This window comes from Cicer arietinum, chromosome 4 (assembly GCF_000331145.2).
Source record: "Cicer arietinum cultivar CDC Frontier isolate Library 1 chromosome 4, Cicar.CDCFrontier_v2.0, whole genome shotgun sequence".
NCBI classification, from domain to species: Eukaryota; Viridiplantae; Streptophyta; class Magnoliopsida; order Fabales; family Fabaceae; genus Cicer; species Cicer arietinum.
Window position 1 is genome coordinate 7882996 of NC_021163.2, and position 15363 is coordinate 7898358.

The 15363-nt window shown below is 25.2% G+C and overlaps 1 protein-coding gene across 1 annotated transcript; it reads right to left on the bottom strand.

The window, feature by feature from the left end:
* Positions 1-4857: 4857 nt before the first annotated feature.
* Positions 4858-8092, bottom strand: LOC101504152 (tubby-like F-box protein 3). The gene is made up of 6 exons (XM_004495937.4): positions 7662-8092; positions 6701-6788; positions 6431-6560; positions 6171-6350; positions 5348-5842; positions 4858-5090 (listed from the first exon to the last, which is right to left on the bottom strand). The coding sequence occupies exons 1-5, from the start codon at positions 7992-7994 to the stop codon at positions 5368-5370; spliced, it is 1206 nt and encodes a 401-aa protein (XP_004495994.1). The 5' UTR covers positions 7995-8092; the 3' UTR covers positions 4858-5090; positions 5348-5367.
* Positions 8093-15363: the final 7271 nt, after the last annotated feature.

Here is a 15363-nt window from a genome sequence, read left to right on the forward strand (position 1 = left end):
CTTTCCCTATTGGGGACCAATTGCTGCTCGTGACCGTACTACATTTCCATTCAATGCTCAATTCATCCCAAAATAATATTATCATCATCAATTTCACTTCCATCTCAATTCAATTACATTTCATTTGTCTCATTTTCAATACTTCTCTCATTGGAAATCCTATGCTGAGTTTAAGTATTTTCAATTCCATTTTTTTTTTTAAACGTTTGTTTCGGTGCAAGTTGGCATTAATGGGAAATCAGTAGTGTGGTCATAAATATTTGTTGATTTGAGGCTCATCAACAGCTTTCGTTTTCTTTATGAGAATGATGTGGGTCACTGCATGGTCTATTAATATTTAATTTGCATTCATATTTTTCAAGCTCCATACACATCCTTTTCTTTATCTTTAAATTTTTTCCCCTTTTGTCCAATGAATTCCCAGTGGTGATAACGACGAGCATGTTATGTCACTCAACACGAAATGTGAGCCACAGAATCACGAGAACAACGACAGACCAAGATCATTATATTCTATTTTTATCTAAAATTTTATATCATTCAATATATGAGTTACATTTCTTAAATATTTTTCATTTAACTTATTTTTAATTCATACGAGATTAATGGCTCAAATTTTAACTTCAATCTTGAAGTTTAAGTTTTTTACATCATTGTTGTTGAAAATTATGGTTGAAGTTAATAAAGAGATAAATAATTAAAAAATCAATAAAATTTGAAATAATTATCTTAAAAATTGTATACAATTAAAATATGACACACTTTTATATAATACTCTTAATGTAATTAACCTAACAAATTTCACCTAACTATAAAATCTTTTAACGGTCAATCCCCACAAGGTAGGAGCAAATTGGGAATGTATAACAATATTTTCAATTTGGGATGAACAATACAATACAATACAAAAAAAAAAGAAAAGTACAATGTAATTAATAAAAGAAATTTACAAAAGAAAGAATAACAACCGTAATCACATCGTCTAAACAACAAAATTCATGTAAAAATTGGTGGTGGTCGAGTTGTATAACTCTCATCGAAATCTTCAGCTTACTTTGGGTTAACTAAAAAAATATACTGATGTCTCCATGACACTTACTCTAATATAGAATCAAGAATCTCAATCTTAGATCTTCAAACGTCAAATTTGGCCAACAAAATTTAACCATGGAAGCACAAAGCGAAGGAGAAATGTCTAATACCATAGTGTAAAAAAAAAGTGATAATTGTTTTACTATCATATGATAGAAACACAAAGATAAAAGAATAATGAACAATAAAACTTTCAAAGAATCGCATCATAAATCACAAAACATTTTCAATCTTAAATTTTTAAATATTATACAACTAAGTTGAGAAAGAATAAAAAATCACAAATTTAAATTTAAAATAAACAAAAAAAGATAAAAAAAAAATTAAAAAAAAATATAACCAAATAATTATTATTGTTCTGATTTCATATTAAAAAAAGAATGAAACACTTTTATATATTATCTTGAATGTAATTTACCTAATAAATTCTTATATGATATAAAAAAAGTTTTACATATGAATCAATCATATTTCACTCTTTATTACTTTGTTATTCTACCACAACTACCGAGACTATGTAGGTCCACTATGTTTGTTTGAAATCTTGAGGCCCAGATAAATCCTCTCGGTCTAAGAGACCTGGCCCAGAGATAGATACAGCTCGCACATAAACTACGTCTTATTTAACGTTTTCCACGTAATTCTGGGCCAGGTAGCAAGCATTTTATTAAGTTTGTTTGAAGGCAACTTCTACCGTGCATGACGGCGTCAAATCTCTCATGGTAGGAGAGCATCTATTGGATTAAAAGTTCTACATAATATTATTATAGACTTTATACATCATGTTATTTTTTTTTCTCTCATTCTTGATTTTTTTAATAGTCGACTTTAATAATTAATAATTAACTTAATTAAAGGAATGAGTCGAACTCATCACCTTATTTTTACTTCATGTCTCTCAAATCACCAAAAATCCTAATAAACATTACTACACAAAAATGATTAAAAAAACTTTAAAGATACATAAGAGTTGATTAAATGTTATAAATAAATAAAATAAAAAATTTAAAGAATTAAAAGTTGATAATTTTTTTTATAAAGACTACAAATAAAATAATAAAATTTGATAGAAAGTAAAAATTTATTTACCTAAAAGTAGTTAGTTTTATTTAATTTTTACCATCTCTTTTTGTGTGAAATTTGAACCAAACTAAATTGACGAAGAATAAATTAATTTAGTTCAATTAAATTGTATTGATATTTATAGGTAAAAATAATACCATTCAATTAAAAAGTTAATTTTATTTTATTTTTATAATCTATTTTTATAAAATTTGAATCAAATTAAATAGAAGAAAAATAGAATGATTCAGTTCAATCAGATTGATAATTTATATTTAAAAAATATGAATCAATAAATAAGAGTTGTTTTAGTTTAATTTTTTAAATATATATTTTTATGAAATCCGAACCAAATCAAATCAATAAAAAAAACCTGATTTAGTTTGTTCAATCAAATTGATAATTTTAAAACCTTAAAAACAATTTATTTAAAAGTATAATTTTTATCAAATAATATTATTTTGTATTCTATTAAAACAAATATGTAAATTACAGTAAAAAGTTAATATATTAAAAAAATTTAAAAAAATTACTCTGATGTTCGATGGCTTAACTCAATTTCTAATTTTAAATCTAATTTTTTAATTATTTTTTTTTGGAAAAGCTAACATTTGATTTAAATGTTGAATTTTCATACTTAAAATTGTATTTCCAACAATTAAAAAATTTAAAAATTATATTTTTGGTATATTTGATATGTACTCTAAAAGTACATATTAACATGACCATTATTTTTTTCTTTTCTGAATTAATCATTTACATCTTAAAGTGTGATGTGTCAAATTTTGGACCTATCACTAGTAGTACCAAGGTAACATTTTCTCCAGAAAAGGCAAATAATGAACCCAAAACTTCCATTATTTTTCAATCTCTTTCGGTGATAAATCAATAATTCTTTTTCAACTAAAATATTATGGTGATCAAATTTTTTAAATTTAGATTGATAAATAAAAAATATAACATTATATTATATTATATAAAAAAAATTAAGTTGTATATTTAAAAAAATATATTGACGATCAAACTCTAAATATTTATTATATAGATGTAAAATTCTAGTTGACATTTTTAATAATTACAAAGTAGTTTTTTTTTTCTTTTCAAACACTAAAATTTAGAGAGTTTAATTGTTATATTTTGTGAGTGTAAAAAATTTACAATATCAACACATCACAAATATCCATAAGTGTAACTTTAAAAGTAATTATGATAAAAGTAAAACTGATTTATTGATCTGACAGTTATGATTAATTGATAGTGTAAAATATTTTTACATCGTCGATACTTGCAAATTAAATTCAAATTTTTACACTGAAAAAAACAATATATATAATTATTAAAATTTATTTAAACACGACACATTGTTTAAAACATCAATATTGATATAATATTGATAAAAGATAATAGTTTTGTTTAAGTATTACACAATCTACTTTAAAATTATGTGAAACTATATTTCAAATCAATAAATGTCAGATTTATTGGTTTAGTTCAACTTGAACTCAAACTCATAAAAACATATCTAATTAATTTTGGTTGAATTATTGCGATTATAGAATCATTTGATTTGATTTTTGTATCTTTAAATAAAATTCATACATTAAATAGTCGAAATTTAGGTTGTAAAAATTATTTTATTTTATAATTATAGGAGTTGTTTTTGTAATATGTTTTATAAACTATTCCCTCAGTATTTTTTCTTATAATAGACATTTAGATTATAATTCGGTGAACAAAAATTAATATACTTAGTCTAGAACCGTCATGCATCTCATTTGATTAAATTAATTCATCTAAATAAAATATGTATAAATAGCATGTCATCTTCACATATTAGACTCAAACATACATTCCGACACAATAACCCAACAACCACAATTTTACTCACCGATTATAGAACTCAAAATTATAACAACATACACCACAATATCTATAAATATCATATCATACTTTTACTTTTAAGACAATCATTCTATAACCATCCACACAAATATCCTTTCATCGTAGTGGAGAACATAGTAGAGAATGAGAAGATAAAGAAAAATGTCTAGTGCATCAAATACAAATATAAAATTTTAAAATGGTTAGAGTATAAAAAATAGACATACAATTTTTAAAAGGTCTCTTATATTAAAAATAAAATAAAAAAATTAGGACTTCCTAGTTGAGTTTGCATTCTATATCAGTTTAGAAAAGAAAAATAAAGGAAAGAGAGAAGTAGAAGGGGAAGAGTTTGAGAGGAAAAGATGGTGGGTGTGTTGTTAGGAACTGCATTTGGGGTTTTAGGCGCTAACTCGAAGTCGAAGGTGTTTGAGAGGGGAGTATCGGTAGCATAAAAATGACAAGCCTCCATGTGACATTGCATGTGATGCAGCATACTATATTAATTATACTAATTGCCGAACTATGACCCCAACATTCACATTTTGTATTTTGTTGCAAATGAGAAAGGACATAATATGTTGTATCTGAATTATTTAATGTATGTGTTAGGCTTGTTCTGTGTTGCTTCTAATCACTTGACATAATTATCGAATTTTTACCGATTCTTAACGGTTACCACTTAGTAATTTCTTGTGCGCAAACCAGGGAATAACCCAACAAAGACCTGGGAACAAAATTTGCACAGTAAAATAACTGAAAAGCTATGTGGCAACAAAAGCATGCAGCTACATTCTCAAAACCAAAGCCATCAAACGAAAATGACTGAAAAGCACACAAACCAATTGCATTCTAAAGGTCGTCGACTACAAGCTCATGGCCGAAACAAGAGTTGGTTTACAAACTAACACACAAAAAATACAACATAAATTCCATGTTTGTTAAATATAATAATGCACACACATAGAAGTAACAACAACCATATATACAAATACAGAATACATTGTCTATATCAGACCTGCAATACTATGTGCGCAATTCCAACCAGCTAACACCTGCCAAATAACATTAAAGCCTTCATTAGCCTCAATGTTTACACATAAGTCCCTAAATTAGCAAGTTTCATGTTGACATTTTTTGTCAATGGTTATTAAGGAGCTGTCAGAGCAATGACATTTATAAAAAATGAATTCCAAGCTAGGCATACTTTTTAATTGTTAAATTGAATCAAATACTTCAAGGTTATTGAACTTTATTAAAAAATATTAAGCTGGTAGACTAATTGATATTATTCTATTAGCACTAAGAGTACCTGTCTATTGATTCCAGCAATCATTCACAAGCAATCTTGGTGTCAAAGCTGCTAAGGCATATTGCAAATGCTTCAAAGGCAGAGATTGGATACTGGTAATCCATGGTGAATACATCCTTTCCAACTTTTCCAAACTGCAGAATAACATTTTCCTGAGCCTGCTCAGAAACTCCGTTTTTAGGAGAAGCAACCAGCTGGAAATTTTTAACTGAAGCAACTGTCACACGTCCATTGAAGTTCAAACACCAGCATTGGAGTTGTTCATGCCACCTAGGAGCCTTGTTTCTTAACACCAGCATTCCGTCGTTTTGACTAGGACTCGAAGGAACTGGTTGGAGATTCTCTGTGCGGGTTGATTTTGATCTGAAGAATGGGATAGACGGAGAAGTATCAATTCTGCTATGAAGAAATCGAGTCTGTGTTGGGGCCACGCCTCCAGGTTCAACAGCTGAGGCAGGGATGGAATCCATAACGCATTGCATTATTCGAGGACCCCTGTTAATTAACATTTTGTAAACTAACTTGTAGTTGTTCTAAATAATGCAAAGTAGAATGGATGCTCTATTAAAAAATGCAATAAATAAAAGAAAGATAATAGTCAGTTTACCAAATTATCCTTATTAACTAATGATATGTTTTTCACTATCATAAATACAAAGTAGATCGAATGCTCTTGAAGTTGTTTACATAGTAATAATTGAAGGGAACAATTGGGAAAAAAAATAATTTAAGTTACATTGAAAATTGAATATGACATTCATTTTAAAATAATTTTATTTCTAAAGTGACACTCATTGTGAAACGGAGAAAGAGGGAGTGATACCTAGAGCCCAAAACATTCAAATCGTATGAGACATGCACAATGGGATAGTTGAGAGCAGGAACTCTTGGAGACACTTGCTTGAGACTAACTAGTCTGGTGGTACGAGACTTTGCAACTTTAGCTCCAAAAATTGGAGGGTGTGCATCATACACTGTAAACTTGGTGCCCAGAAAATTTGATCTATTACCATTGAACAAAGAAGTGATTTCAGAAATAGAAGATAATAATTAACAACTGATGTCATATGTCAACTAAAATACCTCAACTTCCCAATATAGGTGCTACTCCCTCTCGATACATCATCGTAGTTCAAAGAAATGATGTAGTCAGTGTGGGTTGCACGTCGGCACTTGCGTGCAGCAAGAAGGAACTTGCCGTCATCAGTTGAGGCTGCAAAATCAAATCAACATTACATATGTATCAAAGGCTACATAGAAAAATGGATAGGAGATCTCCTAATATTATACTAGTTCAAGCTACAAGGTAAAATGGATGACTTGACTACTAGTTGAATCTCTGGCAGCACTCACCTTGGTTCAAACTGAGAAAAAGATAATATGTTTGGTTACTCCGATTTCGTTTGATATAGCACTGAATGAGAGAATCCCTTGGACCAGGCTGCATGATCAAACTAATAAGTCAATGATAGTTTGGGAATGAAAAGGGGGACAATTAACAAATGTAATGGCGTTAGAAATAAATTAAGAACTTCATAATACTAGGAATCAAAATTTTCAGAAATAGTAGATCATGAAGAATATTTTTAATCGTAGCACATGCTATTTGCATGCCACTTTTGCATGTTTTCTTATCACCACTATCACATTCAATCTTGTTGGCATATCTCACTTAATCAATAACATGAAGAGTCATTAAACAGGCAGGCAATGAGGCTTGTATATTTATCATTAGGACACAATGCTGCTAATCACAAGGAAGCTAATTGAAGAAAGCAGCTTCCATATTTCATAAATTTAAAACTCAATATTGAACAATTTCACTTGCAAAAGCACTCCAATGCCAACAATCATTCTTGCTCACTCTCTTCCGGTGAGGTGTGACTGAGGATTTCACCACACCACACACAACAACCAAAGATACGCAACCCATCACTCAACATACACAGGTTTTATTCATTGTAATTTCATGAATGTAAAGCAGCATCAAACAGTCAGCAACATTTATAAAACACCTTAACTCGTCAACCTTTCTCAAGTCAAGTATAGTCATCAATCAAGATCACACATAAAAGTAAAGAATAAAATTATATTGCTGTCAATAAAACCAAACCACATCAGCTGAAAACGATGTCTAGACAATCACAAAGTTCTCTGAACATAACTCAAGAGACTGTATATAACAAAAGAACAATAGCAAGTTTGCATCAGAAAACTTGACTTGACTTGACCTGACTTGAATTGAATTGACTATTACCAACATCACAAAAACAAAAAAAAGATACAATGAGAAAATGGTGGTAACAAATGGTACCTGCTTCAATGAGATAGGGAATGTCAACTTGCATGATGTTTGAGGAGGTTTAACAATTTCCTTCATAATTTCTCTCCAACTCCGGCAAACACCGGCACACGCAACAACATGTTTCCGAGCAGGCCAAGTATCCTCTGATGCTTCAATTCTCAAAAGCACATCTCTCAAAAGCTCAGGAGGCATATTAGCCCAACAACTCTGCTTCAAACCATCAACCACCAAAGAACTATCGGTAACATTAACATCACAGTGTGACTGTGACCTTGATCTCATACCATACCCAAATTTCACCTCAAATCCCTTCCTATCCAGAATCATATTCCTAAACGACATCTTCAACCCCCAACCCTACCCTACCCTACCCTACCCTACCCAATTCTACTAAATTACACACAATTATTCAAAACCATTAGCTAGTAGATAATAAAGATTGAATATTTAACAGAAAATTTAGCTTTTGTGGAAGAAACTGAGCACTAGGAGTTGCATGCGGAAAATTGAAGTTACATTAGGGCGAATTCAGCGGAAAAAATGGAAAGAATGTAAAATAAAGTAAACAAACCGGGAAGTTGGAAGAGAAACGCATGAATGATGATGATGATGATGATGAAGATGAAGATGAAGCAGAGAGAAGAGAAAGTAAAGTAAGAAACTGAAATGGGTAGCGAAGAAAATGGGATTCGTAAGGGGAGGCTGTGGAATTGGGCTGCTTCGGACTTATCCAATGGGTTTCTTTTCGTGCCAATCAAATAAATGTTTACCCAAATTTTATCTAATTGCCAAAGGTTAAATCTCTAATGCATCCTTTTAGATATAAATAATTACCATTATTTTGTTTCATTATCTCGTATGAAAGGATGTAAAATAGCCTTACAACATAACAAATAAACTAGGATCTTAGTAATAGAGACAAAAATATCATATGAAAGGGGTAAAACTAAATAAAATAGTAATCAACAATGAAACATTGAATTGAATTATTCAAACAAACCGAATAAAAAAAATCAATAAGAGTGTTAGAGATGTTTTTTAAACTATCTATGAGTAGAAAATTAAATAACTTTTGAAGGCAACAGTCAATGGAGCTTCACGTAGCTAAGACATTTAAAAATGTTTTTAAAAAATTATCTTTGAAAAATCTAGAACATATGAGAGAGTAAAATGTCCCTACAATGGTAGACTGACATTTAATTTATTTATTCACAAAAAAATAATTATTTTATTTCTAGATATTTTCAAATGGCAATAGTTAAAAGTATACATTTGATTATTTTGACTAAATAGTATACCATTTATTGGAAAAATAGTTTCTTTTTTTAAAAAAATTATCACGCAAAATTTAATAGTTAGCATTGTGATGATAGTTTTAATATTTTTTAACAAATAAAAAAATTGATTGAATAAGTATTCATTGATAGTTGAAATAAATTTTGCATAAACTTCCTATCTTATATTGTTATATAGACTATGTGTTCATTTGATATTTGATATATTCCAATTTGATGTGATAGAGTAATCAATTTTTGTAAATATATCTTGTTTCAGCTTTATTTCTTAACAGAGTAATCAATTTTTGTAAATATATCTTGTTTCAACTTTATTTCTTAATCTTTATTTAAAGGTAGGTTAAAATAATTTATTTTCTATATGATCAAAGTTAAGAAATATTTTCTTATTTTTGTCCTTACTTAGTCACCTTTTTTTCTCCTTCTATAGTGTCAATTGGTGGTGTTCCTCCCTCTCTCTCCACCGTGTTCCTCTCCCTCTCCACCAACCTCTCTCAAGGTACTGATTTTCCCTACTTTCTTCTCTTTTCATATTTGTCATATTTTTCTTTGATTTTTTTTATTATGTTGATGAAATAATTTTTTGATTTTTTATTTTATTTTATGATTGTTTTATGTTGATTTTATGATTGTTGATGTTGTGTTGATTTCCTCTTTTCATATTTGTCATGATGTTTTTGGTTATTTTCTGATTTGTTTTGTTTTACAACATTATAAAAGTTATGATTGTTTCCTGATTGTGTTCATATTGAAATATTAGGGGAATTAACTTTGATTAAGATGATTTTTTTATTATTTTTGTTATTGTTCATATTTGTCATTTTTCTCTATGATATTTTATGTTTGAGTTTTATGTTAATTATTTTTTTATATAGTTACTAATAATAAATTTTGATTGATGTTTCAAAAAAAAATGATAGAGAGTAATAATTATTTTTTGATGCCATTTATGTTATGTGTTATGATTTATTGATAATATATTTTCTGTTGATGGATAATAATAATGTTGATACATATGTAAATATGAATTCACAAGTTTTTAGAGATTGTTGAAAGTTGTTCATCAATTTTTATTTATTATAGTGAGTCATTCGTGGTTTTATAAAAATCATAGTATTATAAATTGACTAATGGATAGAGAGGAATTAAGGGGGAATTTGTAGAGAGTTTGATCAACTGAGATGATGTCACATGTTTTTAGCATTTTTTATTTTTTTAAATATATAAAATTACTTCATAAATTATTTATATTTTTTTAGCATTTTTTATTTATTTATAAAAAATATATGAATGATATTTTGAAAGAAAATAGAATACAAGAACAAATTTTTGTTATTTTATCACAATATAAATCATATCATTTGGTTATATGTTGTGTATCAAACACTGAATATGATAAACTAACATTATCGAGTTTATTATCATGTGCACATCAAACACATGACACGATAACTCCTTACTATATTCGTATCATATCTTGTCTCTATATTACTTTTTATCGTATCATATTTCTATCTTATCATGTCCATCAAACGGACCCTTAACACTATAAGTTTAATTCATAACATTTATTTTTATATATTGAGGCACTAAGTTGAATTGATAACATTAATTTTTTATATATTTAGTGAGCGTTAGTTTTACTGCTAAATTCTATAAAATAATTTTTTTTTGTTATTATAAAATTGAAAATTTATATAAAATATAGCTTCGAACTTAAGTATGATTATTAAACTCTAAAAAAGTTAAATATTTAATAATTATTATGTAATAATATAAATAATTTTAAATTTGGTTTAGATCATTTTGAGCAAATTATTTTACACAACTTAATAAGATTGGAAAATACACTAAATTTATCAATAACGTGTATACATTTTTTTAATATCCGATTGAAGTTTATGATAAACAATTTCACCAAAACCTAGTAAGTTAATTAGGAATATGTATTTTTATATAAAAAAAAAAATATAGTTAATGTTTCTAACAATTTAGAAATAATTTATAGAATCATCCACAAAAATTAAGAGTGTGATTGAAGACTACAAGAATATATTAAATACTAAAATTTTAAGTATTTAACATGTGTCTCAATTTTATTATTCTCTTGGTCTATTTTTTAGAAGATTTTATTATAAAGTTAATATGGATATGTCAAGGTAAGTAAATAATAAATGAGTAGTTGGAGAAGTTATTTGTGAGGATTTTTTACTAATAAATTCCTTTTTTTCAATTTTTAAATCAAAATATTTTACTTTTAATTTTATATATCAAATTGTCCTACTTTTTTGGGTCAGTTGGAGGTCACGGTCTGGGGGTGCGATGCGATCTGTTGAAGCCAAATTTTTTTTCCTACAGTAGGAGGTCGCTGGCTGAGGATGCGACCTCCCAAAGGGGTTTGTTAATTATTTTTGTTCGTTTTAATGTTAATTTAATGGTTAATATATTACTAAATAATAATAATTATTATTATAATACATTAATAAATAATAATAATATATTAAAAGAATAATAATTTTAATAATAAAAATAAAATTATATTAATAAAATTAAATTAAAATAAATTAAATTAAAAGAAAAAATACAATAAAAAAAAGAAATTATATTTGATTATTATTATTATTATTATTATTTTCATTATTTTTATTTATTAGATAAGAAAAATAGGAGGAAGTTGTATAATAAGGTGCCAAGAGGAAGTTGTTATAACAATTTGCCAAAACAAATAGGAGACGTTAATAATATTTTGTTAACAATTGGGTTATTGATTATTTAATAAATTGGAGAAAAAAAATGCAGTTAAACAAGAGGAAGTTGTTAAAAAAATACATTGTTATTTTATAGAAAAATATCAGGAACACGTTATTTATTTTGATAGGTTATTATAGCAACGTCCTCCTATTTGTTTATTTTTATAAATTATTATAATAATTTCTTCCATTTTTGCACATTATTATAATAACTTCCTCCTATTTTTCTTATCTAATAAATAAAAATTAATGAAAATAATAATAATAATAATAATAATAATCAAATATTATTTCTTTTTATTTATTGTATTTTTTCTTTTGATTTTATATATTTTTATTTTATTTTATTAATATAATTTTATTTTTATTATTAAAATTATTATTCTTTTTATTATTATTATAATTATTAAAATTATTAAAATTTATAATATTATTAAATTTATGTTTATTATTGTTTTTATTTTTTGCCATTTAATGAATATTTGTATTTATTATTAACTATGTTTATTATTATTGAATAATTTAAAAATAATTAAAATATTTAAAAATTCAAAATACTATTATGAACAATAATAATAATAAATTTAATAACATTAAAAATTTTAATAATTATAATAATATGAATAATAATATGAATAATAATTTTAATAATAATAATAATAAGAAGAAGAAGAAGAAAATTATATTAATACATTAAAATAAATGTATTAATATAATTATTAATACATCAAAATACATTAAATTAACGGGAAAAAATACATCTTATTGATATCCACCTAAATGACCTCCAGTTCCGTATCTAAAATTTCGATAAAATGTATTTTTTTCGTTGATTTAATGTATTTTATTTCATGTTATGTTATTTTTTTTAATGTATTTTCTCTTTAATTTATAATATATTTTACAGTTTTTAATTACTTTTAATAATAATAATAATAATATTAATTTACTATTTTAATTTTAATTATTTTTAATTATAACAATTTTTAATAATAATAACAATAATAATAATTATTGTTATTATTATTTATTAATATATTATTATTATTTAATATAATTATTTATTAATTTAATTATTTATTAATATATTAACCATTAAATTAACGCTAAAACGAACTAAAAAATTTAACAAACACTTTTGGGAGGTCGCATCTCCAGCTAGCGAGCTAGCGACCTCCTGAGAAAAAAAAAATTTGGCTTCAACACGCACCCCAGACCACGACCTCCAACTGGTCCATAAAAGTATGACAATTTGATATATAAAATTGAAAGTAAGATATTTTAGTTTAAAAATTAAAAAAAAAGAAAGATATATTGATAAAAAAAAAATGTTATTTGTGATGCTTTATGACTTGGTAATGTTTAATGTCACTTGGTGTTTTCACACACTCGCATATTCTCATATTGGGAAACCATTAGGTTTGAAACTAATCCTATTTTGGCTTAGTGCTAGTAAATTGCCAAAAGATTAACAATTTTCTAAATTATGTTAAATAGATTGCTAATATTTTTACTCTTCATTTAATTTGTTTTGCATTAAATTCTATATAATCAATCTGAATTAAGGATTGTCTTTTTTATATTCTCTCTTTTATTATTTGATTTATTTGCTTAATAAAATTTATTTTAACGCAAAAAAAATAGAAATACTTTATCCATTCCTTTTTAGTTGTCATTTTGGAATTATTTCACGTACCAATTAAACTAATAACTTTGTTACTTTTGATAGAATTGTCTATTTTTTTATTCTAATACCATTTACAATTTATTACCTAATTTTATCCATTTTGTAGTCTATAATAAAAATAATTAATGATATTATTGGCCAAACATTAATTTATTTTAGGCTAAATAGCACTCGCGGTCCCTTAATTTAATTTCAATTAACGTTTTAGTTATTTAGATTTTTTTCCACATTTAGTCATTTATTTTAATTTTAAGTGACCTTTGATCATGTTTTAAAATATCAATGATGTTATACTTTTTTTTTTTACAAAAGTTCGAAAAATTCATCACAATTTTTAAACAAAATCGATAAAATTAATTATCATCTTCAATATAATGCAAATTTTCATCAAATGCATAACTCAAATATTCAAATAAAACTCATATCTTCATCTCCAACAACATCAAATAAAGAATAAAAATATGAGTTTATTTAAAGATTTAAGTTATGAATTTGATAAAATTTGCATTATATTGAAGATGATAAATAATTTTATGACTTTTATTTGAAATTTTTGATAATTTTTTTAAATTTTTGTAATTTTTTTTTATAGTATTGTTGATATTTTAAAACATAAAAGAACAAATTATCACTTAAATTAAAATAAATGACCAAATCAAAAGAAAAAAAAGAAGATAAAAGACTAAAGCGTTAACTGAAATTAAGTTAAAAGAATGCACATGATATTTAGTCATTTATATATTTAATTTGATGAAATTGTGAATGTAGTTGATTTATATTCCGTCTTTATGCCGATTAATACAATTGAGTGTTCTTGAAATAAATTTAAAATTAGTTAATTTAGATGTATTTATTTGGTATTGATGAATTATTATTTTTTATTATGGTATATAATTATTTTCTTGGGTAGAAATTATAATATATGTATTTGACTTGATTTATTATTCGAAAAACTTATAAAATTTGATTATTGATATTTATGTTTTTTATGTTTCCTTTTTAAAAAACTTGTTAAGAAAATAAATATCTATTTATTTTCTTAGGTTTTCATTATTTTGTAAAGATATTTTGTATTTTTATTTTTTAAATTCACGTTAATTTTAATTTATTAATAAAAAATAAACGATTTTGATATAAACTATTACGATGGAGAGAAGAAAAATGATAAATAGGAGTGATGTTTTTTTTAGAAATTATGCAAATAATTATGTTGGTATTTTTATTATTTTTGAGAATATAGATAACTATTTCTTTTATATATGTAAAATAATTTAAACCTGCACATGAAAATAAATTGATATAGTAATTTTGACTTGAAGATATTAATGCTCTTTAGTATATAATAAATATTTATATTACTAGATATATACATTGTCTAAAATTAGTTACATCATTATAATAATAATTGAATTGGAATTTGCATGAATTATGTTGCAATTTTGCGCGTTGCATATTGAATTAATCTATTAATTATTATTATTTCTCCATTGTATATCTGATTATTTTTACATTCATTTTTGTTACAAAACAATGATTATTCTAGAAATGTAAAATATAGTTAACCTTTGTTTATCAACTTTAATCTTAAATACAACTAAGATGATTTACTTTTTAGGAGATTGATTATAGTAAAATATTTATATTATTTGCATAGTATAAAAAAAGTCATGAAAAAATTAAAGTATTTTGCCATATTCAGCAAAAGAAAAAAGTATCTTGACTTAAATATTTAAATAATTTATTTTTTGACTGTATTTAAATCATTTTATAATCAATATAAAAAAAAATCCTATTATTCTTATGAGACATAAGAGATATAAATTATTTTTACATAAATATATAATAAAAATATCGTATTATATCAAATCACCTTATATATTAAAAATATTTTAAAATTGATAATATAATACGACAAAATGATGTTTTCATTAAATTAAACAATATTATAAAACTATTTTATACAAATTCTATTCTTATCT

Coding starts and splice junctions, on each gene's coding strand:
- LOC101504152 (XM_004495937.4), bottom strand. CDS start 7,994: ATGTCGTTTAGGAATATGATTCTGGATAGGAAGGGATTTGAGGTGAAA. Junction 6,789..7,661: donor TCCCTATCTCATTGAAGCAG/GTACCATTTGTT, acceptor TTGATCATGCAG/CCTGGTCCAAGGGATTCTCT. Junction 6,561..6,700: donor TTTTCTCAGTTTGAACCAAG/GTGAGTGCTGCC, acceptor TTGATTTTGCAG/CCTCAACTGATGACGGCAAG.